The sequence below is a fragment of the Diorhabda carinulata genome, chromosome 9 (assembly GCF_026250575.1).
Source record: "Diorhabda carinulata isolate Delta chromosome 9, icDioCari1.1, whole genome shotgun sequence".
NCBI lineage: Eukaryota > Metazoa > Arthropoda > Insecta > Coleoptera > Chrysomelidae > Diorhabda > Diorhabda carinulata.
In genome coordinates, this window is record NC_079468.1 from 10,649,032 (window position 1) to 10,676,817 (window position 27,786).

A 27,786-nucleotide genomic window follows, 5' to 3' on the forward strand; every position below is an offset into this window, starting at 1 on the left:
TTTGGATAATGTATTATGTTCTAATTGTGACGCTGTCTACATAGGGCAAACATCTCGGTATTTAGAAAATAGACTAAGAGGTCATCAATATGATAAAAAAATAGAACTGCATTAATGAAACATGAAATATCAAAAAAAAATATAATTTCTATTATAAAGATTCAAAAATTCTTGAAACGGAATCTAATACACGAAAAGGAGAATTTTTAGAAATAGTTCACATTCATAAGAACGAAAAAGCTATAAATGATAAAAAAGATCTAAATAATTTAAGTAAAATTTATAGCTTTATTTTGTAAATTCTAATAAATTTGATATATTTGAGATGTGGAAACCAAGGAAAAATGAATTTTTCTTATTGTAACAAAGTTCTAAGTTGATTTTATCCTTATTTTGATATTCATGATGAAGGTGATCACCAGAAAACGCAGTTTTTGTACTTATTTTCCTATTTTACAAGAAAACTAAACGTCCCATCGAAAACTGAACTTTAACGTGTTGTAGATAATTAAATTTCCTTTTACTTTGCCATTAAACATTTGAACATTTTGTCGTACGTTGCATAGTTAAGCCGCTAGAGGGCGCGTAGAAGATTCAGAAACACATTTCTTGCATTTTCTGGAAAACTATGCTTTTCCGGGGAAAATAGTAAATGACAAAGAGCATATAGAGCATAAGATTTTGCATAACTTTTATCTGAAACATTTTCTCCAGTTTTTTTTAGTTTCCCTGCTAGAGGCGTATAGTACAGAATTCCTGACAACTTTTGTCGGAAAAGTTTCTTTGATTAGGTGGCCGCACAAAATTTTAAAAAGTTAGTTCTCCGAATTTTCGAGAATGTTTTCTGACACGTGGAGTGTATTTGATGGATTTAGAAATATGGAAAAGGCATAAGAAGTTTCTAGTAGAAAATTAACCAAAAATTGAGAAATATTATTCTTATATTTACAAAAATTTGAATGTGATTAACTGAAATAACTATTGATACAAATATTGTACACCTCACATTAAGTAGATAATCTTGGTCCAATTGTAGTTTCATTTATACGCTAAAATTTGTCGATATCGATAAACATATACCCTACTGAACACAAAGAAAAATTTGAAAATGTTACCTCTGGAGAACATTCTTTCCGAGAAACGAATAGATAAAAATATACCGGGGACATAACATTGGAATACCAAGATTATACGTGAACGCACCTCCAGAAACATCGACAATAATTTCGACACCTGTAATTGCAACTGTATGATTAAGAATGCAACCAAAATTAAACTAAATCATCTATTCCAATAAATAACATACCCTTGTATGGTATAAATACATACATATACATATATATATATATATATATATATATATATATATATATATATATATATATATATATTAAGAATGTCCAATCTCTGAACTGTAGATTCTAGACCTCAAAATATGATGATTCTGTTCAACATGCCTCATGCAAATATTGCTAGTTTCCGAGATACGGGGTGTTGAACTCTACACAAACTTTCTAATAGCGTCACAAGCCTACTTAAAAAGAAAACGAAAAATTGAACCACGGCTTAATTCACGAATGTGATTTTGATATTAAAAGATCTCTACGAAAGCGGATCATAAAGTGTATTGAAGTAAATGGTGGGCATTTTGAGCATTTGCTTCTAAGTTTTTTATTTTTGTTTACAAATTTGATATTGTTACATATTTAAGGAATAATAGAATTTTTTTTATTAAAATTCAATAATTCAAAAAAAGTTTACTTTGATTTAATTAACACAAACAAGTGTTACTAGCGCCCTCTATTAGCAATGTTAAATTAGAATGAAAATTATGATTCCTCATGCCAAAAAACGTAAAATTGCCAATTTTCAAAGAGAAATTATGAAAACATAAAAAATTATTGCGAAAATCAAAATTTAAATTTAAACTTTGAACGTATCTCGGAAACTAACAATATTTGCATAAGGCATGTTGAATTCAGACGGCCAAAATACATCAGAATTGTGGAACTGGTGTCGTTGTTGTAGGGAAGATTTCTCTGAAACACCATTTTTCGTCTTATTTGAGTGGACTCTATATAATATTTGATAAGTACCAAAAATCGTAGATTTATGGCTATTTATTGAGAGGGTATTGGGCAGAGCCGCACTATATTATAATTCTTGGCATTTTCTTTATAGTCTTAAGAGAAATTTGAATTTTATAAAATTTATTATATTTTAAAACACACTGTTTCATCTCGAAATGAACTGCCTCGAAAGTGTTGGGACCCAGTTAGGGCCAGGGATGAAAAATATAAAGGTAGGGTTTATTTATCGCATATCACCTATTAGCTAGGGACTAATCACGAAAAGTTATATAGAAATTATATTTCGTGGACGTTGAGTCTTTTTCTACGAAACGTAGAACAAGTAAAAGCTAGGTAAAATAATTAAAATGTGTTATTTTCATGATTTAATTATTCCGAAGATGAAATTGAAGAGAATTGAAGAGAGGAAATGACGAAAAAAATCTATTCCAAAAATTCTTTGTAGTATTCCAAAAATTAAATACGAAATACTTACCGAGTGTTGATGGTGTACAGGAGTATCGTCTTCTTCAAATTTTGATCTGTATTGTTCAGGATAGTATCTGTCTGAATATTTCAATGTCACATTAGGTTTTTGTTGATATTCTTCCAAATTAACTGGTTTGTACAAGAAATCGTTGACAAAGTGGTAATCAGATGATTTTTCACAAATGTTATCTCCGCCAGGTGGCATACAAATTAAATGTACCTAAAATATACTTAAAGTGATCAGTTTTATACTGTTTTAGTTCTTACATTACTTCTTATTACAAATTTTATCCTTCATTTTGAAACTTACAGTATAATTTTCTCATTAATGTTGATAAATTCGAACAAAATTAAATGCTAAACCAAAAAAACTGAAAAATTTTTCCATTTCAACTCTCTTTGAAAAATTTTCAAATCTCCTACCTGATGGAATGTAAATCCTTCGGGACAAATCCAAGAATGCTTCGAATTTTCTTGGCAGTAATGAAAAACTTCACATCCCAAACCCTCATCTGCATAATATCCAGTGTGTCTATCGTTGCAAGAAAATTTGGACTGTGGTAAAAGTAAGGAGAGTCTATCGGGTTCTTCAACGTCTTCATTTTCATCTTCCAATTTATTAATTGCCTACAATAAAATAGTTTTTCATAATTGTTTTCTACCATTGCTATTAAGTTCAGTCCCTGGTGATGAATATATGAGTAGTTGAAAGCTAAGAAATATTTTAACAACCCTTGGTTTTTGCATTTTTAAATGTCACAGCCAAAAGAAATATAGGTATGGATAATGTATTAATGTATTTATGAAAATACTTGTGATAACTGAATGTCTGTGTGTGAATTTTGGAACTAAGACAAAAAAAATGAAGATAAGCTTAATACCCTTGGTGATCAATGTCCTTCGTATGCGATCCTGAAAAATTGGACTGCAAGCTTCAAAAGAGGTAAATTTTCTATTGAAGATGACCGATCGGGAGGCCAGTTTCTGTGTCAGTCCCCGAAAATATCGATGTAGTTCATGACATGATTTTATCAGACCGTCGAATTGGACTTAGACAAATATCTGAAGCACTGAATATTTCATACGCACGCGTTCATCATATGTTCACGTCAATTTGGACATGAGAAAAATTGCTGCAAAATGGATCCCCAAATGTTTGAATGTTGACCAAAAGCGTGCAAGGGTAGAAGCATCGCGTTCGATCTGTGCTCGATTTGAAAACGATGTAAACTTCTTAAGCCGAATTGTTACTATGGATGAGACTTGGGTAAATTTCTATGATCCACAAACAAAGCAGCAATCAATGGAATGGCGACACTCTGGTTCTCCAAGACCTAAGAAATTTCGTGTCCAAAAATCTGCTGGAAAAGTTCTTGTTTCAGTTTTTTGGGATTGCCATGGAGTAATCATGATTGATTTTTTGGATAAGGGTAGAATAATAACTGCTATCCAAAGGTGTTTTTTTTGCAGGACAACGCCCCTGTACACAAATCTCATGTTGCCATGCAAAAAATTCGTGATTTAGGGTTTGAATTACTAGAACACCCCCTTATTCACTAGATTTGGCTCAATCCGACTATCATCTCTTTCCTCAATTGAAAAAAAGTTTAAAAAGTCGTAAATTTTCTTCTAACGAGGAGGTATGGTTTGCAGAGCAAGAAGAAACATTTTATTTGAAAGGTCTACGAAATGTCTAAGACGTTGCAGGTTCGCAGTAATAAATGTATCCAATTAAGAGGAGAATATGTTGATGGATAAAATATTTTGACATTGAGATTTTGTTTGGTTCTATAGTAAGTAAAGAATTTTTCAATATATCCTTATAATACCTAGTATTGAACATTGAAAAAACGGTATATACGATATTTGATAAAAAAAATATTAATTCAATTATCTATTAAATAAATATACATGTAGAATAAATGCCTCTATTCATCTTGTCAATGAACGTTATAAGTCTTTAAGTTGAAAGATAAAATGCCCCTCAGATTTATACATCACGCAAGTAGGCATACCGTTAAAAAATAAATGTACCAACTAGGATGGTGGGATTAAAATAATCAAATATTCAAATACGTATGTATGTGACCAACAATTTTCTGATCGTACCTGCAGTTTTTCGCCAAGCTGAAGATACTGTTTTTGTGGTATCCTTTTCTCGGAACCAACAGTTGGATATTTACTAGCAGACGCCTTGATTGGAATGGGATAATTTGAGTTAGGGATGAGTGCAGATCTAAAAGGTTGATGGGTGGCTTTAATAGGTATGGGGTAATTCTGATTAGCATATGCTGCTCTGTCTTGACTGGGTTCAGCCTCGCTAAAATAAAAATAAAATGTCAGACATTCACAAAATTTAGTAGAGCATAGTAACAACAAAACTTGCTTATTCACACTATTCTAGGCAATTTTTCAACTTCACGGTACTAATCAGGTAACTCCAATCAAGATACAAAAATTAATAGAAGGATTATTCCCAATTTCAATCTTCAAGCAAATGTTTTGAAATGTAAAGTTTTATAAATTATTGAATATGGAGATAAAGGAAGGAAATAAATGGAATGTACTCATTTATTCAGGAAAAAGTATCCCAACTTGCCACTCAATGCACTAAGTACTATAAGTGAAATATAAAGACATTTTAGAGAAAAGTGGCATGTGAGAAAAATAAGTAGGTATCGACAATTTCAGTAGTGAAGATATTAAAAATAATGTAATCTATTCAAGAAAATCCCAATATTTCTTCTAGATAGATTCAGGAATGAACATAAATTGCATTTTTATAGACAATCAAAGATGAATTGGAAATTGCAAACTGCAGTTTATTGAACAGTTTATAAATGAAATGGAGAGGAATAATATTCTTAAAGGAAAGATGTTTTCTGATGAATCTACAATTTTGTTAAATGTTGAGGTGAACAGACAAAACTGTTCATATTGAGATGGGAGTAACCATGCTGGGAAAACCATACTCAATGCCGAGTACAGATCATAATATGTTTCGTCTGTTACTTTCCACAAAATTAATAAGTTCACCGTTTGAGACTTTGAAAATTTGAGTGACCATGCAGAAAGTTACACTATTGTGAATATAAGCTGAATAATGGAATGACAAGATTGATCACTATCATACTAAAGTTCACCTCCATTAAGTTCAAGCGCTCTATCTATAGGTTTTTCAGTATTCTTTCTTAACGGCTTTTAAGTAATTATTAGTATCCATACACAAACGTCGTGAGTTATAATAACTTACTATAATAAATCGGAAAATATTCTTGGAATTATTTATGAACCGAATATCTAAGTAGTTCTGTACTTTTGTACAAGCCAATTGGCTGCATTCCATTATCGCTATTAAAAAAATGATCATTTGATAAATTTTCGTTTTTGAAGTAGGCATTAAAAAAGGAGCACATAAGGAGACCTTTGTGTGGATATTGGATATTTCAATGATAATATATAATCGAGCAACTATTATTCTTCTGACAGAGAATGCAACAATGCAACAGAAAAGTTTCCAAGCTACCGGTACTATAAGGAAGAAAAACGAGTGTCACAATTTATATTGAAATATTCCAAAAGACTGGCGGAAAAGTTCACGGATTTAATTACAAATTCGACAATACCGGCGAAATACTTTTTTTAAAAAATGACAACAAATATGTAATGAAAATTGATACTTCTACTTTAAACTTCTATATACACATATGTATACGAACATACGAACATAAGTTAGTTCACAAAATTCTTAATAAATAATCATACTACTCCTGGAACAGAACACCATAGCAACATACGTAAAACTAAAAAGTGAAATTAAAAAACAGTCGCCTAAGGTATTCACTAATCTTTGACATAACAATAAAGATCATTCTAAGGAATGAGAATAACAAAGAAGATACTTATCAATGTCTAAAATTCCACTCAAAAATTAATTTTAATTAGCCTGGAACTGAAAGCTTTCATTCTAGGTGGCAAAATATTTTCGATAACGAGAGTAATTCGTAAGAAATATTTAAGTAACCTCACTTTGAACAAACTTATCACTCATCACACAATAAAATTCCTTATTTTCGATATAAGTGGTATAATGTGGAAGATATGGTGTAAGGTATGGTTTATAATTTTGTAATATCAACACCATATAACGATACCTTCAAATACCAGCGATTATTTCTAAAACAAAATAAAGAAAAACTATCTTAATTTTTTTGGTTATTTAAGAAATTTAAAGAAGTTTCCTGGGGAATAACCAATTTTGAAAAAATTTCGAGTTTGGGTTTAATGAGTTAATCTTATAACAGGTCATAACAGTTAAATCAATTATAATCAATTTAAATGAAACTAAACAAAGAGTTTTGAGAAGTGACTAATATAAATAAAATGAGAAATTATGTAGGATTAAAAACAAAATCTATATCATAAAAAATATCATTACTAATATACAAACTGATTTGAAAATAAATTATTGATATTCTCCCAATGGAAACGGAAGCATCTCTGATTATATGAAGCCAGAAATAGTAAGGAAATGCGATCTTATTATAATTACCAGAGATCTGTTCTAATTTATCACACATCTAGATCTAAAGAGAGTCAACTCAAAAATCGACCGAGTTAAGCACACCATCAGAAAGGTGTAAAGAAAACAAAACTGCTCCCATTACTTTTACACATAAAACAATAGATAAAGAAACCATCACGCCTTCCATCATTTCTACACGACATGAAACACTGGAAGAAGAATTGAAGATAACGTCAACTAGTGATAAAGTTTCATCTCAGGAAACTCATCCCGTCTTATCAGTGGCTATTCTGGCACACCAAATTATTTTTTTCACCAATCGATGATATTGATGACTCCGATGAGGATCCTAAATTTCAATTGGCTAGCAAAAGGAAGCTTCCTCCCCTACCTCCTACCTCCATCAGTATCGTCGTCTTTGTTTAACACCAGTTCGTCTGATACAAAAAATGATAAGTAGAAGTAGAACCTCGGGGTGCTGTAATTTCTGAAACTATTACCGAAAATCAGAGGATTGCCAAAAAAGGCAAAAAGTTGATACGCAAACCCATAAAGTGAAAGACAAATGTCGCAAAAAGCTAAGAAATGCTGGCAAAGCGTACCCCAATAAGAAAGAAGATTGGACCACACTGTGGAGAAAAATGTAGATTAAAATGTAAAGACAAGTTTGTCGTGTCATGTCAACATGTTTTTGATGCATATTGGAACCCTAAATATCGCTATTTCTGTACACATAATTAAGAGCCCTCACTACCGCCTAAGTCAATGGGTCCTTAACAAGAGTACGTGAACCATTTTTTAAATCGGCTCATTATTAAAAAATAATGAGTACAAGAAGGAAGAACTAACTCACTTACGATTAACAAACGAATTATTATCAATTTTTGTTTTTTATTTGAGAAAATCATCATAATAATAAACTATTTCAGGAATTTTTATTAAATTAAATTATTAAATTATGATTAAAATTATTATGTCAAGACTATTTATTAATTTTTTACAGATCTAACATATGCTATACTATTACCAAGGATGATTTTATGCAACCATCAGATGTTGTTTTTGACGCGCACCCTACCAATAGGCCATTTGGATAATAACTCATTTCTTGAGTTGTACATTGATAAACAATATTATGAGGAGTTAGTAATAGGAACAAAATATGAAGAATAAAACAGAAACAATAATAAATAAACAATAGTAATCATGTGAATTAACGATATAGAAGAATATTACCTATATTACACGTCTAAGAAGAAAAACGAACATTTTTGCTTAAGAAAACCATTTGCTACTTTATTATAGGACATTTTCAGTTTACCTGTCGTTGGGCTCCTCTTCATACAATTGCTCCGTTACCTCACTAGTTTCTGTTGGTAGAAAATTTCTTAGTGTAGATCCAAAACCTCCATTATGAAGATTTTGTATATGTGCTGACTTCAATTGTGGGTAACCAGGAATTTGCGTAACTGGTTCTGACAAGCATGTTGCTATAAAACAGCATAGTGACAAATATCTTGTCATTCTGAAAAAGAAACTATAGTGAAGGGATTCCATTGAAAAAAATTTATTGATTGTATTAGATTGAAAAGTAAATTGTCTATTTTTCATAAAGAAAAACAAAAACTGTTACTCAGAAAATATAATATAAAAACGTTGATATTATATAAAAACGTTGATATTATATATAACGTTAGATATTATGAGTTTAAATATCCGTGGATCGATAAAACTATCATTTAACAACAAGCAACAACAAAAATTGGAATAGTTTCATTCTAGGACACCAGTTACAATGTTTGAGATAAACAAAATGTGGAAGATAATGATCCTTATTTGTACAATGCGCTGGGAACAGAGCATTCTATTTCAACAAATAATTTTCGACGAAACTCAAATATTAATTAGCTTTGTCTATAACAATCTACACTGGACTCAATTCGAAGTTTTATTGGAACAATCAAAAATTGCAAAGAGTTCCTACTTAAATGTCTGATAAAAATTAATAACAGAGCTCAAAACGTTATTAATAACAAGTTAATCCATTTGATAGCCGGACTAACAATTAGATATAAGACCATAATTTACAAAACAAAATGGATTGTATTAGTCGCTTTTATATATGCTCAAAATTAACATTCAATCAAGATTCAAGCGAAAATGTTTATAAACTGTATGAGAAATACCATTTCATTTCAGATTATCTTCCTGTTACACCCAAGAATGAGTATAATTTGAAACCTTTTGAAATCGTCCTATTATTAATTAATATATTGTATTAAATTTCATCTGATTTTTATTTTTAATGTAATCAGTTCTTTTTGCACCAAAGTAGAGATTTTTTCATTGTAAAATCGTCATTCAATGCGTGAACACCGCAGACGTTCGACAAGATAAGCATTCTAATAACACTTGTAATCTTATAGTTGTATAACCAGTAGTTACTGAAATAGTTTCAAGTTGTAAGGAGTGTTTAATCTTAATTTGAAATTTAACCAATTGGTTATCGAACTTGTTCACTTTTTGTTCTGTTATATAACAACAAAATTAAATTTCTTTTTACGTAATATGAGAGAGAGTACAGTACCTACTCAACTTTAGTGATTTTATTAAAAGTTTTTAATTATGCGGAATTAAATTTCTAAAATTTAGGTAAAAACTTAGTTGTAAAATTGTTTACGTCAAAATACAGAAACGTTTAAAAAACCACATATTTTAATAATAAAATATTGACCTCTTCAACCAAGTTACGTAAGAGTAAAACAATCCATTACTGATAAAGAAAATCAACAATATTCGAACAATCTGCAAAAGTTTTATTCTCAGAATAATAATAGAGGTGAATACTCATACTCAGACGCATTACTCCTATGAACCAAATTACATTTACAATGAAAATATGACCACAACCAATTTATATGATGTTTGTCCCAACAAAACACATAATAGATTAATTAAATGTATGTAAATATACATAAATCTAATTATAACACCCCACATTAAAATAACAATAGATTATGAATCACATTTACATGGGCGAAACTTGCTACAACCGAAAAAGAATTGAAATTATTTCGCTGGGTTAAGGAGTAATGAATATGTAGTAATTCACTAAATTGAGCTCTTAAATTATACTTTTGGAATGAAAGTATTTCAACATTAAATCATTCATTAGACTAAATTTATTGCAAACTAGCAGCAATAATATGCGGAGTTACAAAAAATATGTCAGCATTCTAATGATTAGAAGTATGTAAACTGAAATATATTATTTTATTCGACTCAATTGTAGAAATTAAAAGCATTTGCAAACAAATGCAAATAGAAAGAAAGAAGTTGTCACCTGAGGTGAAATTAGCCAGAGAACAAGAGCACAATACAACGCTGAAATTTAACAATTTAATTGTAAATAACAAAATTTAGCGAGCAGAGACATATATGGAAGAAAAGTCGAGAGAAAAGACTAGGCAGCAAGCCGTCGTCCAGAAAATGGAGGATGAAATAAAGAGAATAAAGTCAAAAAACTATTAATCAAAAAAAAGAACATAAATACAATGAAAGTCGAAAACAATAGAAATAAATCTATGTACTGACAGAGGAAGCTTAAGACAAAGACAAGATGTATTTTGCGAAAAATTGGTTAAGGTATGCGAGGCGGTCATAAAACGTGATACAATAATAATTAGAATAAGAGAAGAGGAATATAGGAAGAATAAGAGAAGAAGAATACTTAGTAGCACTAGTATTAAACATAACAAAAAGCAGAAAATGAAATAAGCAGAAACGTGAGTGGGGACGAATACAGAAAAGAAATAGAAAAGCAGCTACAAAAGTGCAAAAAAAATCCTATTGATGAGCAATTGGAAAAGATATAAGAAAAAATAACAATGTTCAATAAAAATTAAAGAGAAAAAAGAAGCTAGCTTGAAATGATAACAAACTATGGAATAAGCCATGATTATGGTAAATATGAATCTAGAGCACAAATACAATAAGAATAAAATGGCTAAATGACAGTATGAATAGTTTGGAACGGAATTCTAAATAGAATGTATAATATACATTCCATAATCGTTGTTCTAGAATGAATTAGTATATATTTCTATCATTTTTTTGTTACTCATTGTTCGAGCATAATTCATACTTGTTACCAAAACGCATTCCAAATGTCAAAAAAAACTACACCTATTGAAAAAATCATATTTTATCATCTAAATTGTACTTGTCAATTCAATATATTAGAAATTGAGGCTTCATTTTAAGCCAAATTTTTATTCAAAAGGATTTTCTTGAAATAATTTCACATACCTTTCGTATCATTTATCAACTATACATAGTTTCAAGCATTTTTCATACTATTATAGTAAATCGATGCGTGGTTCATATAAATTGTATGATTATAATTTGAAAATGCTTGCTTTTTTATATCTCGCTTCATATGTTACTAAATAACTTTTCATAATTCAACATTGAAAAAATTGCGGCAAAGCTAATTGTTTACATACTATAAGCCAGAATCAAATCAATCAATCACTAAAATTCTTTAATTAAGATTACATTTATTTTATTTCATGTCACTGGTTAACTAAATTTTAAGCCTATGCAGATGAAACTACTTTCACAAAACTAATAATAATCACAATTTTATTTCTACTTGAATGATAAATCCAGTGTTCCGAGTTACACAAATTGTCACTTTGGCGCATTCATGAGTATCATGGTTTAATTTAAACAAAAACGCATAGTAACTAGGTCTTTTAATCATGATCGTGTTTATAATGTTACTGGATTAAATGTGTATATATCTATAACTAGAAGAATGAGGAACAAATTGAAAGAGCCAGTTATCCTACAATGTTTTGCACTCAAATGATAATTACCTTGGCTATTAAAAAAGTTTTAATATTATTCAAATCTACAATACAGATCATATGAAACTAATATTTGACATTAATTAATCTAGCTAAAAATAATAACGACAATAAAGCTTTTTTTGAAAATTTCGAATTGCAATAAACATTTATGTGGTAGTAACTATGGCTCTCGTACATAAACCACTCGTTTCGTGATATTTTTCAATTGTTTGACTAAAATTACAAGAATTCGAGAGAATTCGGGAGTGAGAAAATCAGTTGTGATTATCGCGTATATTAGAATCGATAGAGATGACATTAAAACCTTAAAAACTAAGAATTCTAAAACAAAAATCAAAAGAAAATTTTACTGACTTAGTTACAGCAGCTATTATATACAATCAATCAATTCATTCAGTAACACACATTACCTCGTTTCCTTTATGGAACACGAAAATTTAAACCTACATGGAATTGATACTGGTTCACAAATCTATCAAGATTATACAGAATATAGAAAAAATAAATTATACCACTTCTTAAACGATATGTAATACCGAAAACAGATGTAAAGTAGGACCGGACCGGAAGTCTTTCATCACGTAACATAATCTGCTATTTATGGAACACATATTTTCTACATACTATTTATCAAGAGAAATCAAACATAACAACATTTTATAATTCCTAAAATTTCGTGAAACGGAAAGATTACACTGCTTATATATTAATGGTAAATACTGTTTATAATTTTGTATAATTTGTAAATCTCTGTGGAATTTACAAAACCAACAAAAAAAACTAAAGGAATACATGTGAAACAATAATACAAAAGCATCATGTGTTCTTAACCGTTATATTAAAGTCAGCTTACACTTTACATGTAGAATTTATTACCTATAATGTGATTTGTCATAAGTTGCTTATACCATTGTATAAAGAATAGGATACTAGGTTAACCTTATGAGGATATCATTTGACAAGGTGGACGCCACCAATAGATGGCAGTGGGGAGTTGGCGTCCACAGCATGTCTTTTCTTACTGTACGTCGTAGCTTGAATTACGTGTTTTCTTAGCTTTGGTTGCCGAATTACCCCAATAACAGATGGCGCCAAAATTATTTGAAATATATTCAACCCTTAAGTTATGTTGTAGAGTTTCTTATTTTGAGTGCCTATAGCAAAGTTGAAAATTGAGTTCATTATTGTATTGTGTTTTATGGGTTATTGTTGAGTTTCGTTGGTTGTGCATTTGGATTATTTTTTCATTTGAGAATCTTTGAACTTGGATATATATTTCATTTTTAAGATAAGTGGATATTATTACAATTAATATACATCACTACTCTCTTAGTTAATATATTCAAATTATAAGAGGCGCTAGATGTATAAATGCCACAGCTTACAATTTCGAAAAAAAACTATATATTTAGCGAACTACTTACTAAAATGTATTTATATAACAAATAATCACTTCTGCTTTTCAATTTTTTAGAAATGGCTGGAAATAAGTGTGTTTAATTCAAGTATGGACTAAGTAAGAGATCAGATTCTACAATTAAAATGTACCGATTTCTTGTGAATGACCCTGCTAGATGTCAAAAGTGGATCATACACTGGGGTCAGTTATTCTTAAGACAATTATTTTTCATAAAGGAATAAAAAATAGTGAATGTGAAATGACTGTTTATAAATGTTCAATACTAAACATAAGTAGGTATTTAAATATCGTCAAATAGAAGATAATTCGTCCAATAGTTTTTTCTGATAATGATTTTATTTGTATTATGATCACATTGCATATTATACCAGTACAATGACTTACTACAAATTCCAAATCCATTCAATCTTATAAACTTATCAAAAGTACTTGAATCATACCTAAATTTAAACTTAGAAGCCACCTTTGTAGAAAGGTAAACAGAATAGAATGAAACACTTTTGAAAATATCTCAAACTTATATATAAACACAAATAACCGAATACAAAGGACTGAACTTTAATAATTCACAAAAATTGAAATAGTATATTTTGTTATTTTTTTATGTTTATGAACTAAGCACATAATAATAAAAATTTTTTATCTCATATTATAATATGGTTATAATACTATATTCTATGCTATAACAGATTGACAAAATAGTAACAATTAGGGAGAAAATCATAATTTCCTCCATTTTCAAGTTATACATGGAAATTATGCTTTTGTTTTATCCAGCATAGAATGTTTGAATGAAATAATATTAAATACTAATATTATTTAAATACAAATTTACTATAGACATGTACCAACAAATCGTCGATACGAGTTTCCTGCCTTCACAAGGCAAACATATAGGTTTTTAATGAGGATATGCTCATTTATTATAATTATTAGTGAATTTAAGCAATATAGCACTTTTATCTCAAATAACAAACATCACTAATGATTATTCTTAAATACATTTCTGTCATAGATACTCATTTTGATTTTGTCAAAAAATGTACTGAGAGGTTTACTTCAAACATTACTGGGTGTTTTCGATATAAAAAAGAGCTTTTTTAACCAATATAATGTCCTTTCATAATATAATCACCATTTGTCCATTGTTCATTTTTGTCCTCATATCTATTAAGGGTAAGAATATAGTAATTATAGTAATGCCATATACCATCTTAGGATTGTTGAATACTATCAATAAAAATGAATTTTGGTTTCAATTTTATTATATATATTTATTTATTATATATATATATATATATATATATATATATATATATATATATATATATATATTGCAAAAAACACATTTAACAAGAGATAATTTTATTTGCTAATAAGTACCCGGTTTTATGACCATACATACTTGGTTCAGATAAGTAGACCTTTTGTCTGCTTTTATTATACCATTAAACAAACTGATGGTTTTGTAAGCATTTATGGTCTCATTGTAGAATATAAATTCTGAAAGTTAGCAACAAGCTCCTCAAGTACATTTTTCCAGTAGCACATTATGAATGAATTTATCATCCCAACAAATATTGATGTTAGTTATTTATTTCATTTATCTATCCATAACTTCCAACTAAAACTAAAACTATAGAACAAATTAATTATTTTTAAAAAATGTCACATATATAAAATCCTGGATAAGAGCAATTTATATTTTCAACTGTAATAGTTGGTGTCTTTTTTGTAACCTTATAACTATATTAAATATGACGCCTTGGATATATTTTTCAATGGTATATATTTTTTGTATTGCACTTCAATAGGTTATAATTTCATGATGACTCATGCTTGATTTACATGTAACAGATTTGTGAATAAAATCATTTTGTTAAATTAGTACCAGTAGTAATATAAATATATTTAACTCAACAATGAGCTCAGTTTTAACATTTCTATATTATTTTGTGGTCAATCCAAAAAGTATAAATAGATAATACAATAAATAATATTTTCGATTATTATAACTTTTGGCTCTCCAATGTGAAACCAAGACCGGTCCTGGGTTAGTTGGTACACTTATCTCTAAGGATGAGACCATTGTATAAATATCTTTACACAATGATAAAACTGACAAAACGATTATAAGTAGGTATTTTAGTTGTGGTTGATAGGTTCGTATATACTTATTTGTATATTTTCTTCATGTAACTATAAGAGTGTTTTTACCGTTGTTGTGAGCATACCAAGATATTTCAATGATGTGTAGTTGTTTTTGAGAATGATACACAGGTATGGAATCATCTTAACACAATTCGGGAAAATTCTGTCATTCAGACGATGATATAAGATACAATTGGGGAAATTCCAATTAAGGGTACTACTAGTCGTTATTCTATTTATGCTCGTTATTGAAATGACATAAATTCAAGTTTTTGAACATAAAAAAATACTTTACCATAACCATTACAATAAATATGTATGTTAACATTAATGTTCCTTATTTCAGGTAATGCTGTTTTGGCAAACCTGAACCAGAAATCGCTAAGAAATAAGCTGATCTGCAGCAAACATTTCAGTGAAAATATTAGTCATTCTAAAAGATTGCCTACTACCTATGAACCATTCCGCTACAAAAATGATGAAGGTTCAGAAAGTAAATCGGATAGGGAAAATTTGGATGAACAAATAATCCAATTGAATGTTTCCTCACATCCACAAACATATTCAAATAGTGATTTTATTGCCCCGATTCATTCCAGAAACATTGACATGACAGATAGTTCTATCAGTAACTATGAAGAGTGGTTGAAAGAGTTACAGAACCTTCCATCTTGTTCTATGGGAACTGGAGGTAGGAAGCAGATATTGCAAGAAGAAAATGAACGGTTGAAAAAGGAACTAACCAATGCTAGGAAAAAAGTCAATAACCTGAATACTCAATTGAGAGCTACAAAAAAAAAGGATTATGAAAACGCAAGTCTCTGCGAACGTTTTGTATTGACAAGGAACCCTCACGAATTTTATAAAATTGTTGGTCTCTAGCTGACATTAATGAAAAAATTCGAAAACTAGAACATCAATAATATTATATATTATATTTAAGATGGTTTAAGACTGATGCAAAAAATTGTCGTAAATTTTTCAAGGACCATTCACAGTAGCTTATATTTTCGATAAAAGGTGAATATTGAACTATTTGTGTGTATTGTGGTTTGATTTCCAATATTCAACAAGAAAAAGAATAATGAATAACCAATAATAATCAACGTTTTTATTTATAGTAGGTGTTTCAATAGTAAATGTGATTACTTGGCCCAAGAATAACTAGAGGTCATCGCGAGTAGATTCTACATGTTGTACTACATTTTTGGGGTTTTACAGTCTTCTTAACGGAGATTCAGGTTGTTTAGTGGATTTTCTCCATTTCTTTCTGTGGTCAAAATTAAGAGCTACTTTGTATATATTTTCTTGATAACACATAGGCCAAATGGGTCGGGTACTGGGTATAAAAAAAATAATTACCAGAAAACAGAAATATTAGAATGTGAATAATGTTCCGAAGCAACACTATTATACTTTTTAACAAACATTTTGAGAATTTGAAAAAGATTTAAAATTACAATAAATTTATTCAATTTGTTGGCCATTCGAATTTCCCACTAACAATGATGTAGCTGTAAAATGCACAAGGAATATATACAGGACCGTACTACTTGTAGTTTCTGATAATTTTTTCAAACGCTCAGTCTATAATTCTTATAGTTTTATATCAACAATTTCATAAAAAGTGTGGTTATTATTGTTACTTTATTTAATATTTCTGTGCGATATTTTCTAATAAATTTATTTACTAAAACTTTGAGTGTTTTATTTAGTTATCAAATATGAAGAATGCAATTACCTCAGAGCAAAAATCCGAATTTCGAGGATAAAGAAAACTTCACATTTAGATGGAATCTTTCCAAAAAAAATTAGTTGTTGAAAATAGTGCTGTTTATTTCAGATGGCACTAAGCTATGGGTAATTTTTATGAAGAACGAGCGTAATAGTAACTAGATGGCATGTGAAATTGCCTCAAATGGTTTTAACATTGTCACTGTTCTACTATTCTATTCTTTATACAATGCTTATACTGTGGTATCTGAAATTCTTAGAAACTGGAAAAATAAGGAAATTCTCTCTACTGGATGTACTTCTTTAGAATCGGTATTATTGAAATATTTAGGATTTAAATATAAAAACGAAAATAACTGAATAGTATTAATAGAACAATCAAATATTGCTAACCAAAGAGCATGTTTTCTCCAAAAATATAGAGAAACTCGTGATTGTGTATTCTCAAAACAAGTTATATTTGTAAATGAATAATGGATATGTGCGAAAGGAAGCAAAGCAAGTTCTTAATTTGACAATAATATTAATTTCGAACTTTGTAACCCATTATATCAATATTTGTCATGATGATTCTATTTACTGAGCTAATAGAATTTTTTTTATATATATGAATATTGGTGCTGACGTATGGATCACGTAATGGAAGATTTTTGCCGTTTTTACTGTATTCGTTCATTTCTTTTATCCTTTATGAGCATGTAGGTGAGAATAATTAAAAAAATTGAAGAGATGGGAAGGCGGTTCCAAAAAGTATTGTCTCATCGTCACCCTCGACGTCAAGAACGCGTTCAGCTCGGCCCGCTGGGATCGAGTCTTGGAGGCTCTTGATAAAATGAGCGTACCCTACTATCTACGAAGGATGGTCAGATCGTACTTCAGCGATCGACTTCTACACTACGAGACGGAGCAGGGACCAGTGGTGCATCGGGTCACAGGAGGGGTACCTCAGGGTTCTGTCCTGGTGCCACTCTTGTGGAACGTGATGTACGACGGTCTTCTCCACCTAGAATTACCAGAGAACACAACACTCGTTGCATTCGCCGTACGACGTGGCGGTCGTACTCGTGGCGAAACATCTGGAGGAGCTACAAGCAGCATTCTCCACAACCATCAAGAGGATAAGACAGTGGATGCGTTCAGCTGACCTGTCTTTGGCGGAGCACAAGACGAAGGCACTTTTCGTGAGTAGCCGGAAGAAAATGGAGACCATCACCATTAGAGTAGGCGACAACGACATCCAGTCGGTACCCAATATTAGGTACCTTGGAGTAGTCTTGGATGCCCGACTAAAATACAAGGAGCATACAGCGAGCGTCAGTAGGAAGGCATCAGCAGTCCAGGGCGCGCTTTCACGGATTATGCCCGGAGGCCCCAGGCAAACCCGGAGACGACTACTGGCAACTGTAGTCAGCTCCGTCCTGCTATATGGAGCACCAGTGTGGGCAAAATCGCTGGAGATAACATCATACCGCAATACAATGTCATCAGTCCAGCGGCTCTCAGCGATCAGAGTGGCGTCAGCATACCGAACGGTATCATTCGACGCGGTCAATGTCGTTGCATCATGCCCGCCTATTGACATCTTGGCAGGAGAACGACAACGGCAACATAGGAGGAAGAAAGAAGAGCAGCGGAAGGTCCTCTGCGACGAGGAGAGGCCTGAGAGTGTTCGTTTCTGGCAAGAGAGATGGGATTGCTCAATGAAGGGTCGGTGGACACATCGACTTATCCCAGATATCATCAAATGGGTCAATCGCCAGCACGGGGAAGTCGGGTACTACATCACCCAGCTGTTGACTGGGTGATGTAGTACCCTCTTATGGAGAGACACGGGAGGAACTATAGAGGAACCTGGACCACACCATCAGTCCAGAAAATATAGTGGAGCACATGCTGAGGAGCCAAGCAGCATGGAACAAGGTAGCGGAGTACGCGGAGACCATCATCAAGGACCTCCGCACCACGTACGAAGAGTAGCAGTAACATCATATAAGAACGCCCCGGCAAAGTAGTATTTACAAAGAGTGCTGCCAGGGAACCACCGTTCCAGGAGCAGGGTTAGAGGTGTTAGGGAAGGTTTAGTGAGGTAAGAATCCCACATAACTCCCTGGCAGGTAGAAGGTTCATCCAGGCGAGTACCTTTTGAAGGTTCCCCCCTGCACCTCATTAATCTAAATACACAAAAAAACACACACACACCCACACACACGCGCACACCCACACACACGCACACACCCACACACACACAACAAAAATTATATCAAGAACACATGGGATTTCAAAAAAATTGAAAGTATAAAAATTCCTAACGAATATGTATTTATTTCGTCAGATGTGGTTTCTTTATATACAAATTATACAAATATTCCTATTACCATTGTGAAAAATATATTAATGAGAAAATGAGACAAAATTAAAGAATATACAGAAATATATCACACTTACAACAACATATTTAAAATATGAAAATGAAATATACAAACAAAACAAAATAAACAAACAGTATTTCGTTGATAACTAAAAAATTTTCATGGACCACTTCTTTGAGAAATATGTATTTTGTCTGGAAAAAGCATAACCGTAAAGCACTTTTACTGGAAAGCAATGAAATTGTTTGCTGGCGTCGAAAGAAGGATAGCAGTACAGAACAAAGCAGAAGAAAATCTTTTATCTTGATGAGACGTGGATTAATGAATGTTATACAGTACCAAAAATGTGGCAAGACAAAAATATAACCATTGCTCGCAAAGCTTTCATGGAAGACCTGTCAACCGTCCATATTGGAAGCGAAGAGAGATTTTTAAAATGTTTTTTAAACCTTTCAGTCGTGCCATACGGGAAATTACCACGAGGACATGGATTCGGATGTTTTTGAAGACTATTTTGGTGAAATGATAAAATATGTTCCGGTTGATTCAGTAGTAGTTATGGATAACGCAAGTTATCATTCTCGACGCATAGAGAAGATTCCAACTTCATCTTGGAGAAAACAAGAAATTATTGACTGGTTAACCACCAAAATTATGAAGATAATTTGAATTTGAAGATAATTTTATAAAAAAAGAACTATTAGCTATAGCAAATTTACACAAACATCGTTTTATGGAATACGCCGTGGAAGATATAGCAGAAAAACATAGTGTAACTGTGCTGCGCACACCGCCATATCATCGCGAACTAAATCCTATATAACTTATATGGACGCAAGTGAAAGGATTGTCATTAAGGAAGTGAGCTGGCGAAAAGCAGTCCAGCATGTCATGAAAGAAGAGGAGAAAATGTGGGATCTTGACTACTTGATCTATCGGACCGTCGACCTGTTAATTTAATTTCTGTATAATGTATTTTTTGTATAATGTTATATAAAAAATAAGTGTACCTATTACTATGTACATAATGCCTAATTTTTATTCTGTTAAAATAAATTTTTTTCCTCTTTACGAGTATCCTACCGGCACGCCTTTGGCATAATATTTTCAGTGTTTGTGAATGGATAACAATAGGCTAAGCCCATAAATTGACCCCAACCCGGGTGGTACTACCAGTACTAAAAAATTTTTTTTACAATGAAATCAATTTCAAACTATGAAAGTAGCTTAAATATTCGTTGGGTCACTCTGGGGTCCCTTTGCATTCCTAATGAGATTTTATTGCTTCATTCCTTTCTGAAATAAACTATAACAAAATTGTATATGCTTGTCATCTTTGAAAAGCTTTTGGAAAATATACCTTATATGGGTTGTATTTATCTGTTTTCATAAAACTGTGCAAGTGTGAAATATGATTAACCAAAGATTTTCATTAGAATAGTTGAATAGTTGAATAGTAAGTACACACTTCACTTCACACTATTAAGGCAAAAATTTGGTAAGAAATTTTTTTTTCAAACTACGCTGTTCAATAATTATGATTTAAAACACTTTAAACCGTGTTCTGACCTCCTGCATTTGCCATTGTTTTAGGATGAAATTTTGAAATTAAAATAGCCCACCATTATAAGGGTCAACCATCGACTGTAATAATGCCAATAAGAGGGTAGAGAACATTTTCTTCATATCTTACGTTTTACCATTCTCAAGAGCTTTTTAATAAATCGACACACCACATACTTTTGCAAGTAGTTGATGAAGAAAGTTTATTAGCAGCAAATAAATCCAATGTAAAATCGAATCTAGTGTTCTAATGTTCTTTTTTCAACTGAACAATAATAATTCTATTCCAAACTTTGATAATATGATAAGAAACCATCAGAGAGCCAAGAAAATTTTACCTGAAAACTGAAAGTTCAAAGGGAAGATGTTGTAGATACGATATCTTACTTAAGTAAATTGGTATTGCAGGTCATAAATCATACGATATGAACGAATCATAAACAGTTAAATTTGCCTTGGGTATTAATAAGTTTTGAATATTGTTCGTGCTTGTACTCACAAAAAGAAGCCGACACTATTTGTTAGGTCATCAATCTAAAACTATCCATCATCTTTGGGGTTTAGGAAAAGTTAAAAAATTATAAGTAGAATATCACTTGCAGGGAGATATTGTCATAATACGAGGACGTTATCGTATCAATAAATGCCTAGATTGAGAAGAAAGACAACTGTCATAGGAAGCGTTAAAAAGGTTAGGGTATCGCTAGACTAATTTTATGTACTGCAAAGTTTGAGGCTGCTTACAATTATTATAATTACTTCAAAAGTACAATCGCCTCAAAGTACACACCACTTTTTGTATAGATTTCACTGCCACAAATCATATGAACAGTGCCGTTAGACTGTCTCCCAGCCTACCACTACGCAGTAGGTAGTGCCGAATTAGCGCCGAGTTAAATTGTCTCGCGTCTAATTTAAATTGAATTTGTATATATGTAAAATATGTTAAAAAACTGTTGAATTATTCAAAAAAATTACATATTTTAAGAATGGAGAGAAGACATTTTTCTGGATGCTCATAGTAGTTTTCTGTCACGAAAAGAGAAAAATATTCGAGCTCTATTCAAACATATTCCAATCATTTACAAAAAATTGTATTTTTAGTTACTATATCACAAAAAAGAAGCAACCTTCAATTCATATAATGCAAAGTTACATTGAAATTTATAGAAGAGAATTACATATTTTGCCAAAATTGTGTACTATATCTTTTTTTTATTGATAATCTATATATATAAACAGCTTCTGAAAATTCTCTTTCTCTCATTCTTCAAATTAAACCATAGGTAAGTGGTCATTTTCTTGTTAATCTTTAGAGTGATTTCCATAGTAAATTAATAACCCACCATTAACAATATTGTTTCACCCAGTACATATCTATGCCTGGTAGAGCATTTTCTGCTAATTTGCTATCGACGTGAGTGATACTCGTATACAGTACTTGTTCATTACAAATTAGTGATTGAAGTTGTGGATATGGTTTCTGTATAATCCAAAGATCTTCAAAATGTGATATCAGCATAAAAATTATATAGCGAAGCAGCGTTTGAGTGATACGTAGAAAAAGACACTCAGCTTGAACAATGGAAGGCACCGTTATTATGAGAAGAGCGTTATTTCTTGTATTTGGTACTTATCGGGAAGTGTCATTCTAAACATCTGAAAGGGACAAGGTTTAAAATAACTTTGTACTTCATATATCATATGTATTTATCTAGCATGTTCACATTGACCCCATAGAAAGTGTTTGCAACTTTGCGAGAGAAGAGCTGCGGAAGACCTTTAGAAATAGACAATTATGTGCACTTGTTACAGTGGATGTTCAAAATGCGTTTAACACAGCAAACTGGCAGCAGATAATAGGTGAACTGGAGAGGAGGGACATATCTCCTTACATCCTAAGAATGGTGAGTAGGTATCTTTCTAGCAGGTCTCTCTGTATAGAGGAGGATGAGATGGTACCCATTACAGCTGGAGTGCCACAAGGTAGTGTTATGGGCCCATTGCTGTGGAACATTATCTATGATGGGGTTTTAAACTTAGGACTAATAGAAGGGGTACCGACAGTGGCCTATGCAGATGATCTCGCAGTCATGATCAAAGCCAAAACAGAACAAGTTCTAATAGATAGGTGTAATGATGCTCTGGAAGAAATAGAAGCTTGGATGAGGTCAGTTGGACTTAAGATAGCTCCCGAGAAAACAGAAGCTGTGATGATAGTTGGGAAGAAACGTCATGGCCCAATAGAACTTAAGATCGGAGGTCTCGCCATTCACCCAAAGAACCATGTGAAATACCTAGGTGTAATCATAGACAGAAGGCTTAAGTTCACTGAACACCTCAGATATGTGAGTAACAAGACGAACGTTACAGTTTCTGCTCTCAGTCGTCTAATGCCTAATATGGGAGGCCCATGTGAAGCAAAAAGGAGGATTCTGGGGTGCGTGGCGGAATCTATACTATTATACGCAGCTCCAATCTGGGGAAGTGTTCTAGAGATTAACAAATATAACACCGTAGCCAGCCGAGTGCAAAGAAGAGTAGCGCTGAGAATATGCAGGGGCTATCGTACTATCTCAACCGAGACTGCAAGAGTACTTGCACGAATAATACCTATAGATCTTCTAGTTGAAGAGAGATCGAGAGCGATAGGAATGACAGCAGGTGAGAAAAAGGCTCTTCGAAAAGAAACGGTACAGAAATGGCAAAATAGATGGAACGCCAGCGACAAGGACGTGTGGCTTCACAAACTGCTACCAGATATTACGCCGTAGTATGAGAGATCCTGTGGTGAAATTGGATACTATTTGACCCAAACAATGACAGCCCATGGCTCCTTCCAAAGTTATGTTAGGATAATAGGTAGCTGAAAATGACCTCTGCCTATACTGTAGCTCGGAGATAGATAATGCAAAGCACACAATTTTCAGAGGTCCTGCGTGGGCGGATATTAGAAACTTGTCTAAAATAACAGTAAGAGCTGAGTTACGACCAGAAAATATAGTGCAGATCATGATGGAAGCAGATTTTAAATGGCAAGCTGTTGAGAGTATGGTGGAAAAAATTCTAAAAAGAAAGGAACAGGACAATAGACAAAGAGGTCCAAACACACAGCAACATTAGAAGATAATAGATAGACCCGAACTCCTCATCCTTGCATTCAGCAGGGGAAGGGAGACGTAGGGAGCAAAACAGAAAAGAAGGAATCACAAGAAAGGCAGCTCATCACTATGAAGAAATATTTGTTAATGGTGCCATAATGACTAATGAGCGGAGTTCAGATAAAAGCGACTAACAGAGGACATACAATCCGTCCGAGCCCCACCGCGACGCAGGAACCCGCAGTGGAGGTGAAAGTTTCCCAGCAAAACTATTTTGCTGTGGAAGTGCGATAAGTCGTTTTCAATATATATATATATATATATATATATATATATATATATATATATATATATATATATATATATATATATATATATATATAATGCATCTGGACATAAAATAGAATATAATGGTATAATGGAATGAATAAGATTAGAAAAATCTTTTTAGAATATTATTATATTTTCAAATACCTACTTGTTAACGAATTTAAGTGTATACGAGGTTTTTTATCGAGTAACAGTACTAGTGAAAGTTATCTGTATTTCAGATGTCTTTATATAAAAATTTAATTCACACTTTCCTCCGAAATAAGCAATTACCTGTAAACCAATCGCTTCAATAACAGTTAATTATTTGAAATTTCTTTAACGTTACTGATTTTGATACTTAGATATTCAGACTTCATTTGAAATATATATTGATTACTTACTAAAGGATTAATATAATAATGTAGATTTCATCAAAGCCTGTTTGTAAATAGAAAGCTCGTTAATTTATTTCTTATATTCACCGCGTATTCCAAAACACTAATATAAATGTGGTATAATATTGTGAATCTTGAATAGTTGTGTGTCTGGTAGTGAATTAATCTTGATCCAATTTTCAGCGTCAGGGCTCTTTTTCTAAGAGCTACATTTACTTTATTATCACAGTTTTAAGAAGTATACATTTTCACTTAGAATTAAAACTATTCTTCACCCTACTTTTATTATATAAAACTAATAGATACAATAAGGCATTCAAGTGTTTGATAGATAGTAATAAATAAATAGAAAAAGAATTGAGGTCATTTGAATTCACCAATAAATTTGGAAATATCTAATAAACTAGTGAACTCATATCTAATCACAAAGAAGGACCCGAAAGAAATGTCGTTTTTATTTAATCGGTAATGTAACCACCTTAGTTATCATCATGTTGCCATGTAGTGTGCAAATTTTCATTGCCGGACCAATAAGAATCAAATACCTTTTGAGTAAAATACTGCGAGATGACATTATCTAAATTTTTTGCCACCTATCAAATTTTATAGCGATTGGAATAAATGGTAATCGAAGTTCGCGTATGGTGGGTGAGGCTCTTTTGTTGACAATCGCCGCTTTTTTGCGATGTAAGCCTGGCTTCGCAGTACTTTGACAAGAGCCACTACCTTTTGCATTATTATATAGGACCCATTTCTAGTATCCAGTGATCAAACTATCAAAAGACGGTTCTGATGGCGTTGTAGTAATATATTTTATATGATGGATCGGTTCGCTTTGTTCTCTTTGGACACATTATGGGGACCAAATCATCTGTTCTGTATATTTCCTCAATCTACAGCAAATGTTTTTGTTTCCAATTCTGCCCTTAGAATATCATTTTCTTCTTATGTTGGTCTTTCTGATTAATAGGAGTCAGAAGAACCAAAATTAGGTGATATGAGCTTAGAAAACTATCTTTGGCATTTAGGATCGTCTGATGCACTTGTATAAACGTCGCAAATGTTTTTGGTCGCAACTATGCAACTTTGCGAATCTCAAAAGGCACACATGCTGGATATGTTTCAACTAAAAGTCTTTTTGAGAAACATACAGAGCCTTCCGCAATCACGAGTCAATAATATTTGATTGTTCCTTTAGGAAATTAATCAAAATATGTATATCTTGGCATTGGAATTGGTGATTCTGAACTGATATACAGAGGTGGTCAGTCAGATCAATGAAACACGCATGAACACCGACTTTCTCGTAAACGTAATATTCCACTCTACATTATTTTAGTTATTTTTCATATCACATAAATTGCTACAAAACTAAACTACAGTCACTTTCAATAGTATCGCTTATTTCTTTTACAGTAGCGGTTGAAAAATCTAATTGGAAGTGGTAGAGATAACAAAAAAGAAAAATAAATCAATCCAAAAAAGTACCGTTTGGTTATTCTTATATCGTTGAAATTTTGAAACTACTATCCGGAACAAAGCCTCTCTAAAAATTAAGTAATTGCATCGCTGCTAATTCCTAAACCCGAAGGTTGTATTGCAAAATGTATAATAACTTCTATAGGATTTATTATTAATTAGACCCTTTTGAGGGGTGGACACTAACATTTGAGTAATCCTGTATTAAAATTTTACTATTACATAATATATACAAATTGCATTTTCCTGATTACTACATTCATTGTCGTTAAATATCAAAGAGATTTTCTTTTATCTATGCAAATGAAAGTGTAAATTTTTCCAAATACTTTGAGAAAATCGAAATTGATATAAATAATAATTATCAAAGTTCTATAAGTCGGAATTTTTTTAGAATGAAGAAAATTCATCTGAATTCTATATATCCTTATTCTATTTTGTTAAGAAATATAGCTAAAACAAATCGCAGTATTTCTGAAGCTCATTAAAGCAATTTTCTTACAAATATTGTTTTTGTAAATTTGAGTCTACTTTTTGAATATTATTGAAATTTCATTCTAAGATAAGTCAATGATGAGGTACTCACCTGATATTACGAAATAATAAATAGCAGTTTACACTTCTGATATCTAGATGATCACTGCTGAGACTATCTCAATAAGAAATGTTGCGTGAAAGTAAAAGCAGAGGGAGAGTAGAATCTTGGAAACTTTCGCGTGTATAACCGTATTGTCTGAGGTATTTGAATATTATATTGACCTTGAATCGTATAAATTTGCTAATGGATACACAAATAAATGATATATAATAAAAAGCCAAGAAAACAATTTTCAAGCCTCATTTCTAGATAATTGTTGCCATCCTAAATTTAAGACTTGATTAATTAATTCTTCAAATTAAAGAAAAACTCCATAAAAATTCGGAAAAAGGGTGAATATTATTTATTTGTTATATTATATTTTGAGAAAAAGCATAAATAGAAAAACTTATAGTGACCTGATAATTTTGACTGCCTGGCTGGACGAAAATAATGAAACAAGAAATTAATAAATTATTAGAATACATTAAAAGGCTGTGCAACTATGTTCAATTTGAGCACCGAACCAGGATCATAGTATACTCGTAAGTATATAGAACTAAATGCCAACCGTTTGTCTAGACGGCCGTGCCCAGTAAACTGATTAATAATAATAATTCTCACCTAAAGATCATTCGGCAATAGAAGGAAGAAAATCGGAAGGAAATGTTAAGATTTTCACCGACACTTAAGACATATTGAGGTCAGTTGATTCCCTTGTCCTGGAA

At 31.7% G+C, this 27,786-nt stretch overlaps 1 protein-coding gene across 2 annotated transcripts in view; it reads right to left on the reverse strand.

Annotated features, from left to right (window-relative positions):
* The window catches only part of LOC130898243 (uncharacterized), a 31,797-nt gene that overhangs the window by 1,095 nt on the left and 2,916 nt on the right, over window positions 1-27,786 (reverse strand). Inside the window, exons 1-5 of one of the 2 annotated variants that reach the window (XM_057807375.1) lie at window positions 27,068-27,225; window positions 8,405-8,608; window positions 4,668-4,878; window positions 2,982-3,185; window positions 2,566-2,778 (exon numbers count right to left, since the gene is read on the reverse strand). In XM_057807375.1, coding sequence (XP_057663358.1) covers window positions 2,566-2,778; window positions 2,982-3,185; window positions 4,668-4,878; window positions 8,405-8,607 — 831 coding nt within the window. In that variant the 5' untranslated portion in view covers window position 8,608; window positions 27,068-27,225. Of the gene's footprint in view, window positions 1-2,565; window positions 2,779-2,981; window positions 3,186-4,667; window positions 4,879-8,404; window positions 8,609-27,067; window positions 27,226-27,786 lie in introns of those variants that run through there. The other variant, XM_057807374.1, reaches the window with a different exon arrangement.